Below are 16,582 nucleotides of genomic sequence, written 5' to 3'. Positions count from 1 at the left end.
AGGGAACAGGGTAATGCCTCCTGAATTTTAATGAAGAGAATACACTAGAAGATGACTGTACTATATTCTCATAAGCCTGATTCCAAATCAAACCCATAGGTATGCAAACATTTAAACTTTATGTTTTTCTAAATGAGTGTGCTACATTATAACAGACATTTAAATGAAGTATGTATAATAAATTTAACAAAGTTATATATGTTACCATATCTAATAATAATGTTTTGCCTGGAAGTTCTTTCCAAATAATTTAGTTCTTATTTCACAGGAGAGAGAACACTTGAAAGTATAATGTTTTCTTAAAAAAAGTTTTCAGAGAAAAAGTTTCTGCACTTCAGGGAGTTTAAACCTTAGTTTGCCTCTTTCCAATTAAATTTTTGTGAATATGTTTTGATGACTAAATCCTGGTTTTCTCAGAATGTTCAGATAAACTTTGCACATTTGACTCATATTGGCACTGAGCCTTACAGAACACAGTTTTGGTCAAACAATACAATTAAAATTCTAGCAGGCAACAGTAACATGCAATAGTCATGGTCCAACTGAATCCCTTCTTTCTGCTGATTAGGAAATGAAAAAATACAGGAATGCATCTACCCTGAAGATATTGGCATCATGACAACTTCAGCAATTACTGGGTCTTTTGTACACACTTAAAACTCCACTGTAACCAATAAACAGTTCAAACTGTAGTATATTGAAAAACCAGCACCTTTGAGAGTATGCTTCAAGAACTTCAGAAAAGCCATCACTTTTCAATACGTACTAATATTTAACAGTAAAATCTTCAACAAAAAAGTTGAATATCTGCCACTATTACAAAAAAAATCAAATAATTACAATTTGATAATTGTTTTGAACAGACTAAAGACTTAGCAATTCATCATGTATCATTGATGACTGCAGTTTATGTTGAAGCTTAGCACAAATTGGCGCTAAATAATTAATCCTATATTCCTCTTTGTTCATAGAAGAACACTATGCAAATATTTCTACCATCTGTGTCTTTCTCCAATGATAAAATAGATAATAATTGCACAGTGTGATCCTCAATAAAATATTATGGGACTGACAGGTTGCTTCCATTAGTAAGAGAAACTGATAATGAAATTGTGTATTTCTTTGATGTAATCTTGCTTATTTACAAAGACCATACGAAGTCCTCTTTCCCTGAATAAATCAGAAATCAAACAACAGGAGACTGGTTTCATTCGTCACAATTCCAAGCTTCTTTCAGTCAGCACTTTACCTACAAGTTCTCTCTCTTAGCTTTTATGAAAGGTTTATGTTACCAGGGCTTCTCTGGCTCTCCATGAGGCTGCTTTTCTCCATCTCTGTGTCCTGCTGAGTGTTTTTACCTCATCTCTCTCTCACAGGGACACACGCCACTCTTCCAAATCAATGCCTCAGCTCCTGTGTTTGCTCTGTCAGTCTCCAGGGAAGCCCCTTGGGCCACATGGTTCAGCTTCTACTCAGGCTTTGCTGGTGTTTTGAGTGGTTTCAGCTATTGTTTCAGCTGCCTGGTTCCAGAAAGGTGCTTGGTGCTTGATTGTTTCTTACATTTATCCTGAATGAAGGGAGGCTTAAATGAGGTTTTGCCCTATCCCCTACCATAACAATAGTAATCATATTCCAAGATCTTTTTTGCAGCTGCCATTCTCCACATAATTTATACTCTGATGGGGATAAAATAGGACAGGCATAATTCTCCCTCTCTTTTTTGTGTGTATAAGTCATACAAGCGTTTGGTCTATCTAATGTATGTATTGTACATTTTGTGCTGTCAAGAATACAAATTAATTCTTATTTTATGGCCCTAACAAGTATATTTATAATACTAATAATGATCAAAGGCATCTAGATGAAATTCTGACCTTTTTTACAGCCAAAACATCTTGCAGTAAAACTCTGAGGACAGAGGGCCTGAGAAATTCCATTAAATACTCTACCTCAGGAGAAAAGATCTTAGGGCTGCAGAAGAAGAAAGGATCCATGGAGAAAGGAAGCTGAAATCTTATGAAGCATCTGCCTCTTCAGTCCTCTTAACTCTGAGTGTGCAGGTTCTTAACACTCCTCCTCCCTGCTGGAGGAATTGAGACAGAATGCAGCGGAAGTTAATTCTATTTCTAATAAGCTTTCCTCAATTGCAATCTCTCAACTTGCATCCAGAGACCCAGTTCAGATCTCCAGACTCTTTGTTGTGACTCCAATGTAAGTTTTTCTGAATTAATGTTTTTTGATATTCAAAACTATCTATGGTCCAATATCAATTTTAACTAATGTAAAGCCTTAGATCAGTTTACGCTGTTTAAGATTATCTAAATGTACGGGTTACTGCAAAATGCATTCAGAAAAATACCTATATGAATCTCTTGGGATCCAGAGAAGCTGTGAGTCAAACCCCGCAACTTCTGCTTTTTCTTGCTTTGCAGTGAAGTATTTGCCCTGGAAAAAACTCTATAAGGGCACCCATATGGTTTTTCTTCTTCCCTGTGCCAGTCATGTTCCTCTCTATAGGAAGCAATCTAGGATCTTGTATTTACTTAATATTTGTATATGTGCAAAAGTGTATTAATTTCCCTTTTGATATGCATTCATGCTTGCCAGATGATCACTTATACTAATATATTTCTTTATTGTATATGGCTATTGGCCTTCTTTTACTACACATAAATAATGAGAATAAATATATTTTGTTTACTTTCTTAATAAGTGATAATATTGTATACAGTTTAAGTATATCAAGTGGTCTAAATCTAATTTCTATTCTTTCTCTCTTGGCAGGAATAAAGTGGAACTGTTTTAATGTTATGAAACACTTAATAAAAGGTTTCAAAGACAACTGCTGTTGTCGATTCATCTTGTATCATACACAAGATGTTTTCAACAATAAACATCACTGCAGCAGTATTTAATGAAGATATGCAGTTCTGCCAAACTTCTCGGTACCACCTACTGTGGAAAGTCTTTTGTTTTAGTTCCTATGTTGCAATTCACCATGGTGTTAAAACAATATAGAGTTCACTGACTCAGCGTAAGAAATATTTGAAGAACACTACGCAATCTCAGTTAAAAAAAAAAGACTGGGAAAAATGCATAATAGAAACTCAAGATACTGAACTAAAAGAACTGATAAAAATATGGTAAGCAGATTCACTAAAATTACTTTTCCCTGGAGTCATTGCAGCTCCTATTTTAGATTACATGGACTGAAAGAAAAACAATGAAGGAAAAATACATATTTTTCCTCCTAAATCTGACTAAGAATATTTGGTCTAAAATTTAATTATGCCAAGTTTCAAAACAAGCAAAAGCAATAATTCTGATAAAATCCTGTAAAATGTAGATGACATGAGAATAAATAATCTATATAATAACATGCTACATTTCTATGCCTATCTTCCCTCAAGTTGTTTATGTACCACTTCTAGTGGATGTAATGACAGACATGCTCAAATGGGCAGGTATATACATCACCCTCAAATGGGCAGGTATATGAACTGGCAGATAAGGGTGCAAACATCCTAGGCACAGTATAGGGTTGCTAGGCATCCAGTTTTTGACTGGAACTCCCGGTCGAAAAGGGACCCTGGTGACCACTGACCAGGCCACTAAAAGTCCAGTCATCGGAGTAGTGGGGCTAAAGCAGGCTCCCTGCCTGCTCTGGTTTTGAGTGGCTCCCGGAAGCATCTGGCATGTCCAGCTCATCTGGCTCCTAGGCGCAGAGGCAGCCAGTGGGGCTCCATGTGCTGCCCCTGCCCCAAGCACCAGCTCAGCAGCACCGCAAACCCCTCTTCCCTACCCCAGAGCTCACAACCCCTGTCGGAGCCTTCACTCCCTCTCGCATCCCAACCCTCTGCCCCCAACCTGAGCCTCCTTCTGCACCCAAACTCCCTCCCAGAGCTCGCATCCTGCATCCCCTCCCCCAGGCCAGACCCCCTTCTGCACCCTGAACCCCTCATTTCTGGCCCCACCCCAGAGCCCACACCCTCAGCTGGAGCCCTCACCCCCTCCCACACACCAACCCCATGCCCCAACTGGGTGAAAGTGAGAATGGGGGAGACCGAGTGAGAGAGGGAGGTGGAATGCGGGGGGGGGGGGGGGGCTCTGAGAAGGGGCAGGGCTTCAGGGAAGGGGGTGGCAACCCTAGCACAGTACAAAATTATGGAAAGACAGTTATACGAGCACACCAATGGGAGGGTACAAGGGTATCTTTAGCTCTGTGAAAAGAAAAGGAGTACTAGTGGCACCTTAGAGACTAACCAATTTATTTGAGCATAAGCTTTCGTGAGCTTCAGCTCACTTCATCGGAATGCATCCGATGAAGTGGGCTGTAGCTCACGAAAGCTTATGCTCAAATAAATTGGTTAGTCTCTAAGGTGCCACTAGTACTCCTTTTCTTTTTGCGAATACAGACTAACACGGCTGCTATTCTGAAACCTGTCATTTAGCTCTGTGGTTTCTCCAACATAAGTCCACGCCTGTGATGGAAGGAGACAGGGTTTGGGTCCATCTCCAGTGACCAAGGCACTGCATGTAGTGCTACTCGGCATCCCTCCACCGCATCCTTGACAGCTAGCCAGACCAGCATCTTGTAAATTGTGGCCTCCCCTTCCATGTGCGTCATTGGCCCTGCTCCAGCCCAGGTTCCTGCGACTAGGCCTTGGTATCACTAGAATCTGGAGTTCCTGGCTCATGCCTGCAAATAACAACGGTCCTTCTGGGTCAAGAGTATAGAGATGCTGCCTGGTAACACCCACAGGTTTCCTGCCCCTGTGTGCATCACCCCATGGCTGTGGGCAGGCACCCCCAGGCAGGGCAGGAAGTGGGGCACCCGGGGAAGAGGGCAGGATGGCTTGTTCAGAGGTGGTGGTTCCCCAGGGCATGTGAAGAAAGCTCCCCCCGAAGGGAGAAAGATCCACCCCCAACCTTCAGAGCAGGGGGCGGAGCTTGGCTGGCCAACACAGCAGGGAACAACCCTCCTGCCCGGCGCTCCGCGTGCGAGGGGCGGGGCTCCCCTACATGTGACCCCGGGACCTGCACCCCTGCCGCTTCTACCGCGGCCTCGGGCTGGGACAAGACAGCCATTGTTAGAGCTGAGGCACGCGGAGGCCGCTATTGCGCCTGCGCACGGTGAGGCTCTCCGTCCGCTCTTTTCCCCCGCAACGGACGGCCGCAGCGCCCGCGTGGGGGAGGGAGGCATGCCGTGCCGTCACGTGACTCCGGAGAGCGGCGACTGAAGCCGGGAGTAGAGCGGGTGGGGGGCGTGAAGCTTCCGTCGACGGTTCCAGGCTCCTGCCTAGCTTCGGGAGGCCGCGGGTGGGCGGGCTCGCGCCCCAGTCAGGGCTGGGGATGCTCCAGCTCCTGTCCAGAGCGCTGGCCTACTTCTGGAGACGGGCAGAAGGGGAGGGGCCCGGAGAGAAGCGGCCGGCGGCCACAGGTATCGCTCCCTGACTCGCCGCAGCCGGGAGTCCAGCGGGCCCTAGCGCAGGCCCGGAGGCCAACTCCTCTGGGCGCGATGCTCCAGCCCCAGCGGCCTGCGTCACTCGCCTCCCTCTGGGAGCAGGAGTCCCTGGGGCTGGTCAGAGCCGAGGGGGGCTCCAGCCTGTGCCATTTGATGCCAGCTGTGCCTTGTGCTGCGGGCAGGGAGATCCTGTCCCTAACTCTGAGCTGGACAGGCCCCTGGCCTGGCGAGATCTCTGCGGGGCAGAGAGAAGGGGACCTGGTCTTAACCAAGTAACTGTTGTCTGGTTTATTTCAGCATGCGGGTCAACAGAGGTATGGCCTGCCTGCCACAAATCAACTCGTTGTGGCAGCAACACAAAGACACCATCTTTGTTGTGTCACTTCTCTAGTCTTAGGAGGCAGCGCCTAATGGTCTGAGACAGGATAGGGAGTTTTTTTGAAGCAAGGATTTTGTTCCAGAGCTCCAGGACAGCCCTTGGCTTGTGTGATTATGGGCTCTCACATCTTTTATCCTTGGTGCCTCAGATTCCCCATCTGGAAATTGGGATAAAAATGTGTAGCACCTACGTTGCAGGGGTATTATGAAGCTTCCTTTCTGTTTTCAAAGTACAAGATAAAAGGTACTGTTAGAATGTACTTGGTTGGTTTTTTCATACAGACAGTGACTTGAATATATAGAGCAGTATAAACTGTACACTGAAATCTGAGTACAATATTTATATTCCAATTGATTTATTTTATAATTTATGGTAAAAATGGTAAAGTATGCAATTTTTCAATAATAGTGTGCTGTGGCACTTTTGTATTTTTATGTCTGATTTTGTAAGCAAGTAATTTTTAAGTGAGGTGAAACTTGGGGGTACACAAGACAAATCAGACTCCTGAAAGGGGTACAGTAGTCTGGAAAGGTTGAGAGCTACTATCTTAGAACTATTTTTCAGAATCCAGTTTTATATATTATTTATGCTGATTGCTTACTGTTCACATTCCTTGCAACTTTGACTTTGAAAATAAATTTCTCAGGTTCTCAGTGTGGCAGTATTTTGGTTGCAAGCACAGTTGGGAATTGTTTCCATTACATGGCATTTATGATAACTACCACAGTTATACATTTTCATCAAAAAATTAGTTTTGTTTTTATATAAGCATATAAACATATTTTCCCCCTTTCAGATGATAAAGAGTTAAAAACCGTACAAGGAGTAGTGACAAGATTTTGCCATGATTATGGGATGATAGATGACTTGATTTGCTTCACAAGTGATGCTGTGATGAGCGGTGTGCCACTGAATGTTGGACAGAAAGTCATTGCTATTGCTGAAGAGGATAAAACATCTAATGGATTGAAGGCGATCAGGGTAAGACATGAATGAGTACTGCAATTGGTCTAGCATTTTGTATTATGAACTGCCTTTGTAAGGAAACGTCTCTAAAGATTTTTCTGTCTGGATGATTTCTGAAGTAGGTGTTTTGTATCACTGTGGTCAGGTTGACTTCTCACAGTGCCTTTAATTATTGGGGTTCCACACTACCAAACTTGCATCCAAAATATTCATTTAACCCTTTTTCCCACTGAAGGTTGTAGGTATGGGCAGGGTAGGGAATGTCCAAAATGCCAGGGAGAAGAGAGGAGGGTACATTTAACTGAAATGATAGCTGGACAATATGTAGGAAACTAAGCCTCCTAACTTTTTTAATTTCAGTGCCTTGGACACCCCAAATGAATTCCCTGTTCCTGATAGGGCCTTACCAAATTCACATGAAAAAACAAATTCTATGAAAAACATGTCATGGCCCGTGAAATCTGGTCTTTCGTGTGCTTTTACCCTATACTATACAGATTTCATGTGAGAGACCAGGGTTTCTCAAATTGGGGGGTCCTGAACCAAAAAAGGGAGTTGCAGGGGGGGGTCACAAGGTTATTTTAGGGGGTTTCAGTATTGCCATCCTTACTTCTGCACTGACTCCTTTTTGGGTCAGGACCCCTACCATTACACTGAAATTTCAGGTTTAAATAGGTGAAATAATGAAATTTATGATTTTAAAAAATCCTATGACTGTGAAATTGACCAAAAGGGACCGTGAATTTGGTAGGGCCCTACTGATATCGAAGATTAGGACCTGATCCTGCAACCATTATTTGTGAGAAAAAGGAGTGTTCTTGTGTTTGCAGGACTGGGTCCTTACTTGGCATGTGTTGTAGGATAATACATATATAGATGGCCCTGATTTTGGAAATGGGCATGGGGTTTATGGATTTTTTTTTTTAAGTGGGATTCTGACTTAGAAATAAAGCAACTGTATAAGAATCATTTTACTGATCGGAAAATGTCATTCAAAATAAAACCAGTAGCAAGTAAAAGTATCTTATTGTCTTGTCCCATTACACTGTTTATTAGAGTAACTAAAATGTAAGTAAAATGACAAAACTGTTTCAGTATAAGTTTCCACGTGGAGCAGAATAGGAACACACATCTTCCCTTTATTTTATGAGAGTTGGTTCAGTATTCCATTTCTTTTCAAATTTTATTTGTTCTTCACCTTCTCCAAAGATGAGTGACACACACTGAAATAAGGTGAAAGCAAATTGGATTAGGAACTACTCCCAATTGATATAAAATAAACCCTGAGACACTCATATCTTATTCAGACCTGGGTATTGTTAATCATTTAGATTACCGAATGTTTCTTTAAGGTTGAAAAGTGTATTGGTACCTGTCAATTCATATAACTGTAAATGTATTCATAATAATATCTTTACCTTCCTATATAAAAATGTGTAAGAAGAAAACTTAAATATTTTGCAATAGCTACTGCACAGTGGTATCTGGTATCTGTCCGTGTACTTTTATGGCCTACCATCTGAGTGCCTGTAATGGTTATGGATCTAGTTGCACCTTTGACTCATCTCTGAGGGTGCTTCTCCCCAAGGTGTTAGGCTTCTTTCATTCACTTGTCCTAGGATGGAATCCCCTGATTTTCCCCATTCTTAGATTGAGTCTTGGGCTACAGCCTCCTGTATATCAACCCTGATTTCTCTACATGTGTGACTGGGCTTAGCACCCATAGCTTCCCTTCTGGAGCTATGACCAGTGACCAGAAAACTTTCTTAAAACGCTGTTTAATCTCAGCAGTAGGCACACAGCACAACATGAGAGAGCAGATTTTAAAACAATAAAATCATGTATACCAGTGGTTCTCAAACTCTGTCTGCATCGGGACTCCAAAGTTGGTCACAACCCCGTTTTAATGGGGTTGCCAGGGCTGGCCAAAGCCCAAGCCCCACCACCTGGGGTCAAAGCCAAAGCCTGAGGGCTTCAGCCCTGGGTGTGTTACCTGGGGTTCTTTCAACCCAAAGCTCTTGGTAACTTTTACTCTATGCGAGGTGGTGTCAGGAAATAAATCAGAAGACACACGACCGTTGGACGGATAGATGGCTGGCACAAACAGGACAACACAAGAGTGCTTTCACTTAAAGCTAAACTTTATTTGGTCTCAAGCACTTATACACACGTCCGCAACAGGTGAGTAAAACACCCCCAGTCCTTGATAATTACCAAAGCTGAGTGTGGCTCTCGAGTGGCACAGTGGCAGCCCGTCTGCCGGTGGGGAACACAAGATGTATCCAGAGGGAGAGTCCAGTCCTGAAGAGTCCCACTACCTCAAACTTTTCCCCCCATTTATACATTAGTAATAGAATGACATGTCCCTTAAAGCAAACTTGTTAAGTTAGCAGTTTCAATGGTCAAGCAAGAGGTTCCTTCTGATTATCGATTAACCAGGTGTGGGTTTTTCCCAGAGTTTGCAGCCTTGAGGCCCCCGTAGACATTCCTGGGGCACATCCTGCTCTTCTAAAATGCATGTATCAGCAGCTTCAACACAGTTCTTATCAGGAAGGATGCGGCATCAAGGTGCGTTCTCTGTGGCACCCAAAAACCCATTCTCCTCCTGTCTTGGTTAAACTGAGACTGCTGAATGGCCAATTTACAGCCTGCTGACTTGGCTGCTTTTAGCGATTAAACCATAGTGGTTTCAGGCACTTTACTGGTTTGCCGAAGTCTCCCCGTACAGGTGGTTGGGCTCAGGTTACAGGCCCTCCTGTCTGGGACAGAAGCCTTTGGGCTTCAGTTTTGTCCCCACCAGCCTTTAGAATTGGCCCCCCTGCCCAGGGCAATGGGGCTCGGGTGGGCTCAGGCTTTGGTCCCCCCTTTTGGGGTCATATAGTAATTTTTGTTGTCAGAAGGGTGTTGCAGTGCAATGAAGTTTAAGAACCCCTGGTCTATACTCAACTATTTTTCCTAAGGCTTACTATTCCCTAGAGCAGTGGTTCTCAACAGGGGGACCATAGCCCCCTGGGGTCCATGATCCCTTTCAAGGGGGCCACAAGGCCCCATGGCTGAAACCCAGAGCCTGAGCCCCAGCACCCCCCGCGGGGCTGAAGCTGGGAGGCGTTTGGCTGAAACCCTGATCCGTGGCGCCCACCATGAGGCTGAAGCTGGGAGGCACAGGTGCTCCTTGTGGGGCAGAAGCCCTGAGCACATGGGCACATTTGGGGACATGGAGGCTTTTCCCCTCCTCCCCAAACTGCAGCGCAAGAGCATGGCAGTCCCAGGGCCAGCTCCACATCTCCCCCCCCCATCTCTTCTCCCTGCCCCGTGGCCAGGTCGGAGGCAGTGTGCGGCAGCTGCTGCTCTGGCTGGTGCCATGGAGAAAGCAACGGAAGCGTTCCCTCGTCTCCTGCTGGTGCCCCGGGTTGAAGCTGCTCCTCAGTTCCCAGCCCCCTTTGCTCCCGCAGAGGCAGCTGGTAAGAGCCACCTGGATGGGGAGACCTGGCTCTGTGGCTGGCAGACCCCTCTAGGAACCAGGACTGCAGGGGAGCCCTCCTAGCACACAGCCCCTAATATCCTTCTCCCTGCACCCTGAGGTTATGCCCTCCCTGCGCTCTGAGCTACCCCCATGCCCGCACACAGTCCTGGCCACCCTACACCCAAAGCCACCCCCTGTATGCACACAACCCCAGTTGTACCTTGAGCTACCCCTTGTCTGCACACACCCCTAGCTACCCCCTCCCTGCACCCTAAGCTGTGTTCAAACTTTTTGAGCTAAGCCCCCCACCTTTGAGTTCTAATTTTTGGTTGCACCCTCCCCCAACCCAGACAGGCTGGGTGGCCTGATGAGGTGAGTCGGGGGTGGAGGTGGCATTCCCTCCCTGGACCCCGCCATGAGGAGGTGGCTTGAGCCCTGCTGGTCCCTGCCCACCCTCCCCAAATAGAAGTCAAAGTGCGTCTATGGCCAAGGCCCAAGTCCCCCTTCCCCCCCTTGGAATTTCTATAACATGTTGAAGTGGGCATCAGAGAGGAAAAGATTGAGAATCCCTGCCCTAGAGCTTTGGAAGGCCTGAGTGCTGTGTGTGCAAGTGAGTGGGCTGATTGTGAAGAAATTGAGGGAAGGTAGGCACTACATTGTTTTGCATATATTTTGAAATAGGCAATAATGGTGTAATATCTGTTGAGTAAATGCTGACATTTTACTAGGAACCACAATTCATAATATTTGATTTCTGTTGTTTTGGGGCAGGGTTTACAGCAGTACAGAACTAGCCTGCTGAATGTGCTTAGGGTCCACAGGAGAATTAGGTCCAAATCACCTAAATCTTAGGTGATTCATACAGGGAACCTGCCTCTGAATACCTTTCTTTCATATGCAACCCCACCCTACTCTGCAACACTAGCAGGACATTTTGATCAGGTGCTGGCAGTAACTTAGGATGGATTTCCAGTCACAGTTTTGAGTTGTTTTGTGGAGGGTGCATTGCACTATGGTAATGAATCCCCCCTTGAAGCTTGGGGATGACCCTTTTCTGTGACTCTTACGGACTTCCCAAACTACCATTTGATTACAGACTATGTTCTGAGATCATCTCTTAACCTTCTTTAACCCTCATAGTATGTTCAGACTCACTTTCTAATTCCCAAACGATTTTTCATAGTGGGTATGCCATCTTAATACAAGGTGGTGGTCCATGAGAGAAATACTATTTATGATTGTATAGTATCCCTATAGAAACTACAGCAGTTACTTGCCTGAAAATGTCATATTTGGTAAGTATTTAGGGTGATATTTTGAAAAGTACATGACATTGGCCAAACTCTTCTCCCATTTAAATCAATGGCCATTAATTCCAGTGGTAGAGTTGACTAACACTTAAGTGCTTTTGAAAATACCATCTTTTTTGTATTTTTACCTCTCATTCGTCCAATAACTACTGTATTGCTGCCTTAGTACAATTTTGTTTCATCTCCCCATGCATTCTTTTTCTCCTCTTCCTACTCTGCTCGGTGTGTTTTCCTGCTGTTTGATTCCCTGCACATGCTGGCTAGTCACCTTGTCCTCTTCTCCCTTGGATATCCCTCTCATGCTGCTTTTAGCAGCTCTAGCATTACCAGAGGGTGGTGCTTATCAAAGGGTGGTGCTTATTTCCTCTCTTTGAGTAGCGCACAACCCCAGTAGAGACCGCTAACATGGCTCCTCCTTCTTGGTCTGTGTGGTGGTTTGTGGGTGTTTTTTGTTTGCTACTTTCTGAAGAAGGGTCTGGAGGCTTGTAAAGAAGGTCCAGAGTATCTAGTGCTTAACAGACTACCAATGGTGTATCGATCACAGCTTGGATAGCACTGTTCAAGCACATTGCTGCAATCTTCTTCCCTCCATGCTGCAGTGCTGAGGGTTTAGTATGTCCTGTAAGTAATTGCGGGGAAGAAGTGAGGAAACTTACTAGCTGCAAGTTGTCTATTGTGAAACAAGGATATGTGAGTTAGTTGAGTGTTCTACAGGTGTTATTTATTTATAAAACAGGATCTGGACTTGTATGTAAACTGATTGTGTTTCTTTGCTTGGTTTAAAAATCTATTTAAAAAATTAAAATCTACTTAAGTTAAATTTCACTGCCTCACTGTAGTAATTATTCGTTAGGGAAAAACTTGTGTCTGTTCAGTGCAGAAGTTAGAAGCAAGACTTCTGATAAACAAGCCATTAAAAGCTTTGTAACCTATGAATAACGGTTAATATTATATAACTGTGGTGCACTTAACTCTTCTGCTGGGTCTTTGAGCTTGTTGTCTCTGTACACTTCACCTCCTGGGATGTGCGGTTGCTGAAAAATTAAGGCCTAAGCCACGATCAGCCTTTTAAAGGGACACTGTCAAGTCAAATTATTTTTATGTAAATAGCTTTTTAGATGGTTATGATCCTATAACCTTTCTGAAAATGAAAACTGATTTTTTTGTTTTTGTCTTCAAACCTGCATGCTTTCTCCAGTGTTACAACCCTCCTTTTACAAGCTCATTTCTAGGTAAAACAATAAAGTTTGTTTACAGATCATGTTAGTTCCTGTGCCCCAGATTGGTCATAACAGCAGTGCTTGAACATGATGAAAGTCTACCTGTATTCCCTTTTATTCATTTTAAAAGAAAACTATGTAAGGGGAGATTTATTATATATGTGAGTTTTTATTATATCACTGTTTAATACTAAAATATATTTCACTTTGCTTTCCTTACAGTAATCCCATATCTCTTTACTTCCACAATACCTGCTTGAGTATTTTTCCCCTATCTAGTCCTTTTGCATGCCCTGACCAATTTCTTACACTGTGCAGTTTCCTCATATATACCCAGACATGGTTTATTGTGAGAGTCTAGCATCAACTGCTGCTTGGAGGTGTAAGGGGCTTTTGGCCAGTGACATCAGTAACTATTACTCTTGAGGTCAGAAGGGGGCTTATGAGTGCTGGAGACCTCCTTGAGGAGGGGGGAAATCCTTGCGGGATGAAGGAACTCTCCTGATAGATCGGTGACTTGTGTAGTGGGGACTTTGGTCTAGTGACAACAGTGACTCCTTGGAAGCAAGGGCATGGTTCTTAAAGCTGCAGCTGCTGCTTAGCCCTTGTAGGGAGTGTTTCTCTCAGGCCACTGATTCCTAATTCTACCCTAAGCTTCCCAAGTAATTAAGGAATCATTACTGCTTCCATGGGTCAGGCAGCTAAGAAGCCTATGGTATCTGCTTCTTTCTTCTAGCACAGCAGAAGACTGGTTGTGTTTACATGACCCTTCTCAGGCTGACATTTTGCAAACACCAGCCTGGAGCTGTTTACCTGCTTAATAAAATGAAAGAGTACATTTTAAAAGCATGGAGGTAAAAAAACCCATTAATTTAAAATTACCAATTGTCACTTGAATGTCCCTTTTTAAATTTTTTTATAGTGTATAAACTGATGACAAATGGTAAGAATTCTTGCGTTTGCTGATTCACAGAATGGGAAGTACTCTAGCTCCAGTCATTTTTTGCACAGAATTAAAGTGTTTGAAAACAAATTCTCTCCCAACCTGCCAGGAGACCCTGTAAGATACTGCCTTGATCTTAAAGTGAGATGGACAAGGCAGATAGATTAATGAACAACAATAATAAATATCAGCACTGGTGCAACTAATTGAAACAAATGTTTGTGACAGTGAAGTTCCTTAGCACCTTTATATCATTGTTACTGCTAGTGATTCCTTTATTTTTATAGTATTTTTAATCTTTTGTGGTGGGGGGAGACATGAGTTTTTGACAACTAAAATGGGTATATAATCCTGTAAATAGTAGTTTTGGTTGGCTATAAAATGTAGTTTAAAATACTTGAAATCTGGTACATCACACGGGACATATTGAGTGTATTTTTAACTTTGCTGCTAACCTAATAATTAGTGAAGTAGAAATATCAGCTATGGGAATATTGTATTTTTGCACTCTTTAGGTAGAAGCTGTCTCAGACAAATGGGAAAACTATAGCAGTCCTACTTACGACTCTTCTGAATTAAAAACTAAAATGTTAATTGGCAATATTACATCTCTTACTAAAGATGGTGGCTATATTAATAAGACAACTTCTTTCGCCATGGACCGGGTTTGTGAAGGTATGACTTGGAAAAAAAAATCTTGATCATGTTCATAACCATTTTAATGGTCTCGAAAGTCTTGTGTGTTAAGTGTCTAGTGCACAGTACAAGAATTTATATTTCAAATAGCAGATAATCCTTATTAGAGTAAAAGTAATAACTGGGATGAAGACAGCTATTTTTTTTTTTTCATATTTTTGAGTGCTGTAAACTGAGCTCTAAGTCGCTTTCATTGAAAGTAGGCTTGCTTTGTATGAGAGGTAATTTCTTCTCACAGTTAGTGTAGCCTACCCTTACTCATTTTAAATATAGAGAAATTAGTGAAATTTAATACGTCTTTTTGAAAATAAACATGTTGGTATATAAAAAGGACTGACTCTTAACTTTGGCTAAGGGTGTCCCACACATTTCATTTTAAAACCCTATTTTCAGACGGGGTTTTACACTTATCCAAAAAAAAAAAAAAAATGTTGCTACAGGCTGAAACTTGTTGTAAAAGGCCCCTTCCTGAGGGAATGCAGCTGTGTGATCTCATAATTATTGTGTTAAATCTACAGAATCTACAAAATTAAATCTACAAAATAGATTCTGTTTCAGGTGCTATTTTTCACTACTGTAACATGAACTTTTAAAATAATGTATATCTAAAAATTAGGATTATTTTATTTTTTTAATTTGTGGCTAAGATTTCGCCAAATTTATAATACATAAGTTGTAGTCCAAAGTCTGTTCATCTTTGTTTTATCACTGTGACTCCTGAAGTTTACTGTTGCCTGGGAGTAAAGCTGTAACCCGAGTAAAAGTATTAAGTATGTGAAGCTATGGCTATCCGACAGCTTAAGTTGACATAAATTATGTCACTTAGGAATGTGAAATAGCCATGCCCCTGAAGGACATAATTTATGTCAACTTAACGTTGTCCACACTGATGCTTATGTCAGTGGGAGAGCTGCTCTTGCCAACATAGCTACCGCTGCTCACGGGGGAGCGGGGCTGGATTAATTAAACTGACAGGAAAGTGCTCTTCCGTTGTCTTAGAGCAGCTACACTAGAGAGCTTACAGTGGTAGAACAGCAAGCTCTCTAATGTAGCCATAGCCTGAGTTTGGTGATGCTTTGACCTTTAAACAATTCCCATATAAGTGATTAGCAAATGTTGTGGCTTTCTTTGGATCACAGTTTGATCACAGATCTTTCATTGTTGCTAGCCATTTGAAAACTTATAAATTATAACATTTAATTACATTTTAATTAATCTTCATTGTTTACTGCAATGAACTTTTAAAAAATCCTATTTCAGACACTTAGTAAAATTCAGTAACTTTTTTTTTTTTTTAAACTAGCTTTAAAATCCTCTATGTGGCCAGCTCTGCGTAGGCTTCATGCTGCTGGCTAACATGACAGCTTGAACAGTGAATGTTCCTTCACAAAGTAGGGTGGGATATCCAAAGCCACCAAGTAGACACTTGGCTCTTCCATGTAGCTGTACTGACTTCAGTGGAGTTCTGCACAGATGTAGGGGGCTTCCTGTGCAGAATTTATTGCAAGATTAGGGCCAACATTTCTGTGTCTTCAGAATGGTACTCCTTAAACTGTGTTAAGTATTAAAGACAAAGGTTTATCCCTCGCAAGTGTAATTTATGAATTAAATTCCCTCCTCCCCTGTCAAAAAGTTGATGCACTCCCAGTGAAGTCTCAGCCTGTTGCAACAGTCCATCAGGCAACAGGGTAGGAGCTCATGGACCTGCTTTTTGGTGGACACAAAAAATAAAACAACGTTAAAGTTAAGTGCTGAAGTTCTCTGTATCTCCTGTTACGTGTAGCACTCAATATATAGTGTTGTAATAAGTATACTTTTAACACATTTTAGCAGATAACTTTAAAGTTCCTTAAATTATGTCAAATCACAGTGCCCTCTTATAGCAAAAACACGACATGCTTCCACAAAGTTATGTAAAATGTCTTTTTATGACAACTTAACTTGCAAAAATGTCACTGTTTTTATAGGCTTCAAACCTTGTAAAGGTGACTGGGTGCAAGCTGAATATTTTATTAACCCAACGACATGGAGCAGTGAAGCAGTTTCTGTAAAGCCACTGAGATATAAGCGAGTGGACAAAGTATGTATTTTGCATATTGCTCTGGGCATTTGGCAGGGGAATATTCACGCTGTACTGTGAG

General features: G+C 42.6%; 2 protein-coding genes and 1 long non-coding RNA gene across 9 annotated transcripts in view; 2 read left to right on the top strand and 1 right to left on the bottom strand.

The window, feature by feature from the left end:
* The window catches only part of MLC1 (modulator of VRAC current 1), a 39,123-nt gene extending 37,155 nt beyond the window's left edge, over positions 1-1,968 (bottom strand). For 4 of the 6 annotated variants that reach the window (XM_048836839.1, XM_048836836.2, XM_048836840.2 and 1 more), the window contains exon 1: positions 1,293-1,429. The gene's annotated coding sequence lies outside the window, so the exon portion shown is untranslated. Of the gene's footprint in view, positions 1-1,292; positions 1,458-1,949 lie in introns of those variants that run through there. The other 2 variants (XM_048836838.2, XM_048836837.2) reach the window with 2 other exon arrangements.
* Positions 25-3,106, top strand: LOC125630639 (uncharacterized). Its single transcript, XR_007354731.2, has 4 exons — positions 25-99; positions 1,377-1,534; positions 1,886-2,211; positions 2,785-3,106. It is a non-coding gene; the product is annotated as an uncharacterized LOC125630639 (long non-coding RNA).
* Positions 3,107-5,063: 1,957 nt separating this feature from the next.
* The window catches only part of MOV10L1 (Mov10 like RNA helicase 1), an 84,422-nt gene continuing 72,903 nt past the window's right edge, over positions 5,064-16,582 (top strand). The window contains exons 1-4 of one of the 2 annotated variants that reach the window (XM_075124471.1): positions 5,064-5,133; positions 6,640-6,824; positions 14,261-14,420; positions 16,409-16,521. In XM_075124471.1, coding sequence (XP_074980572.1) covers positions 6,699-6,824; positions 14,261-14,420; positions 16,409-16,521 — 399 coding nt within the window. In that variant the 5' untranslated portion in view covers positions 5,064-5,133; positions 6,640-6,698. Of the gene's footprint in view, positions 5,134-5,215; positions 5,441-6,639; positions 6,825-14,260; positions 14,421-16,408; positions 16,522-16,582 lie in introns of those variants that run through there. The other variant, XM_048836842.2, reaches the window with a different exon arrangement.

Source organism: Caretta caretta, chromosome 1 (assembly GCF_965140235.1).
Source record: "Caretta caretta isolate rCarCar2 chromosome 1, rCarCar1.hap1, whole genome shotgun sequence".
Classification (NCBI taxonomy): Eukaryota; Metazoa; Chordata; order Testudines; family Cheloniidae; genus Caretta; species Caretta caretta.
This window is presented reverse-complemented; position numbering and strand designations above follow the sequence as displayed.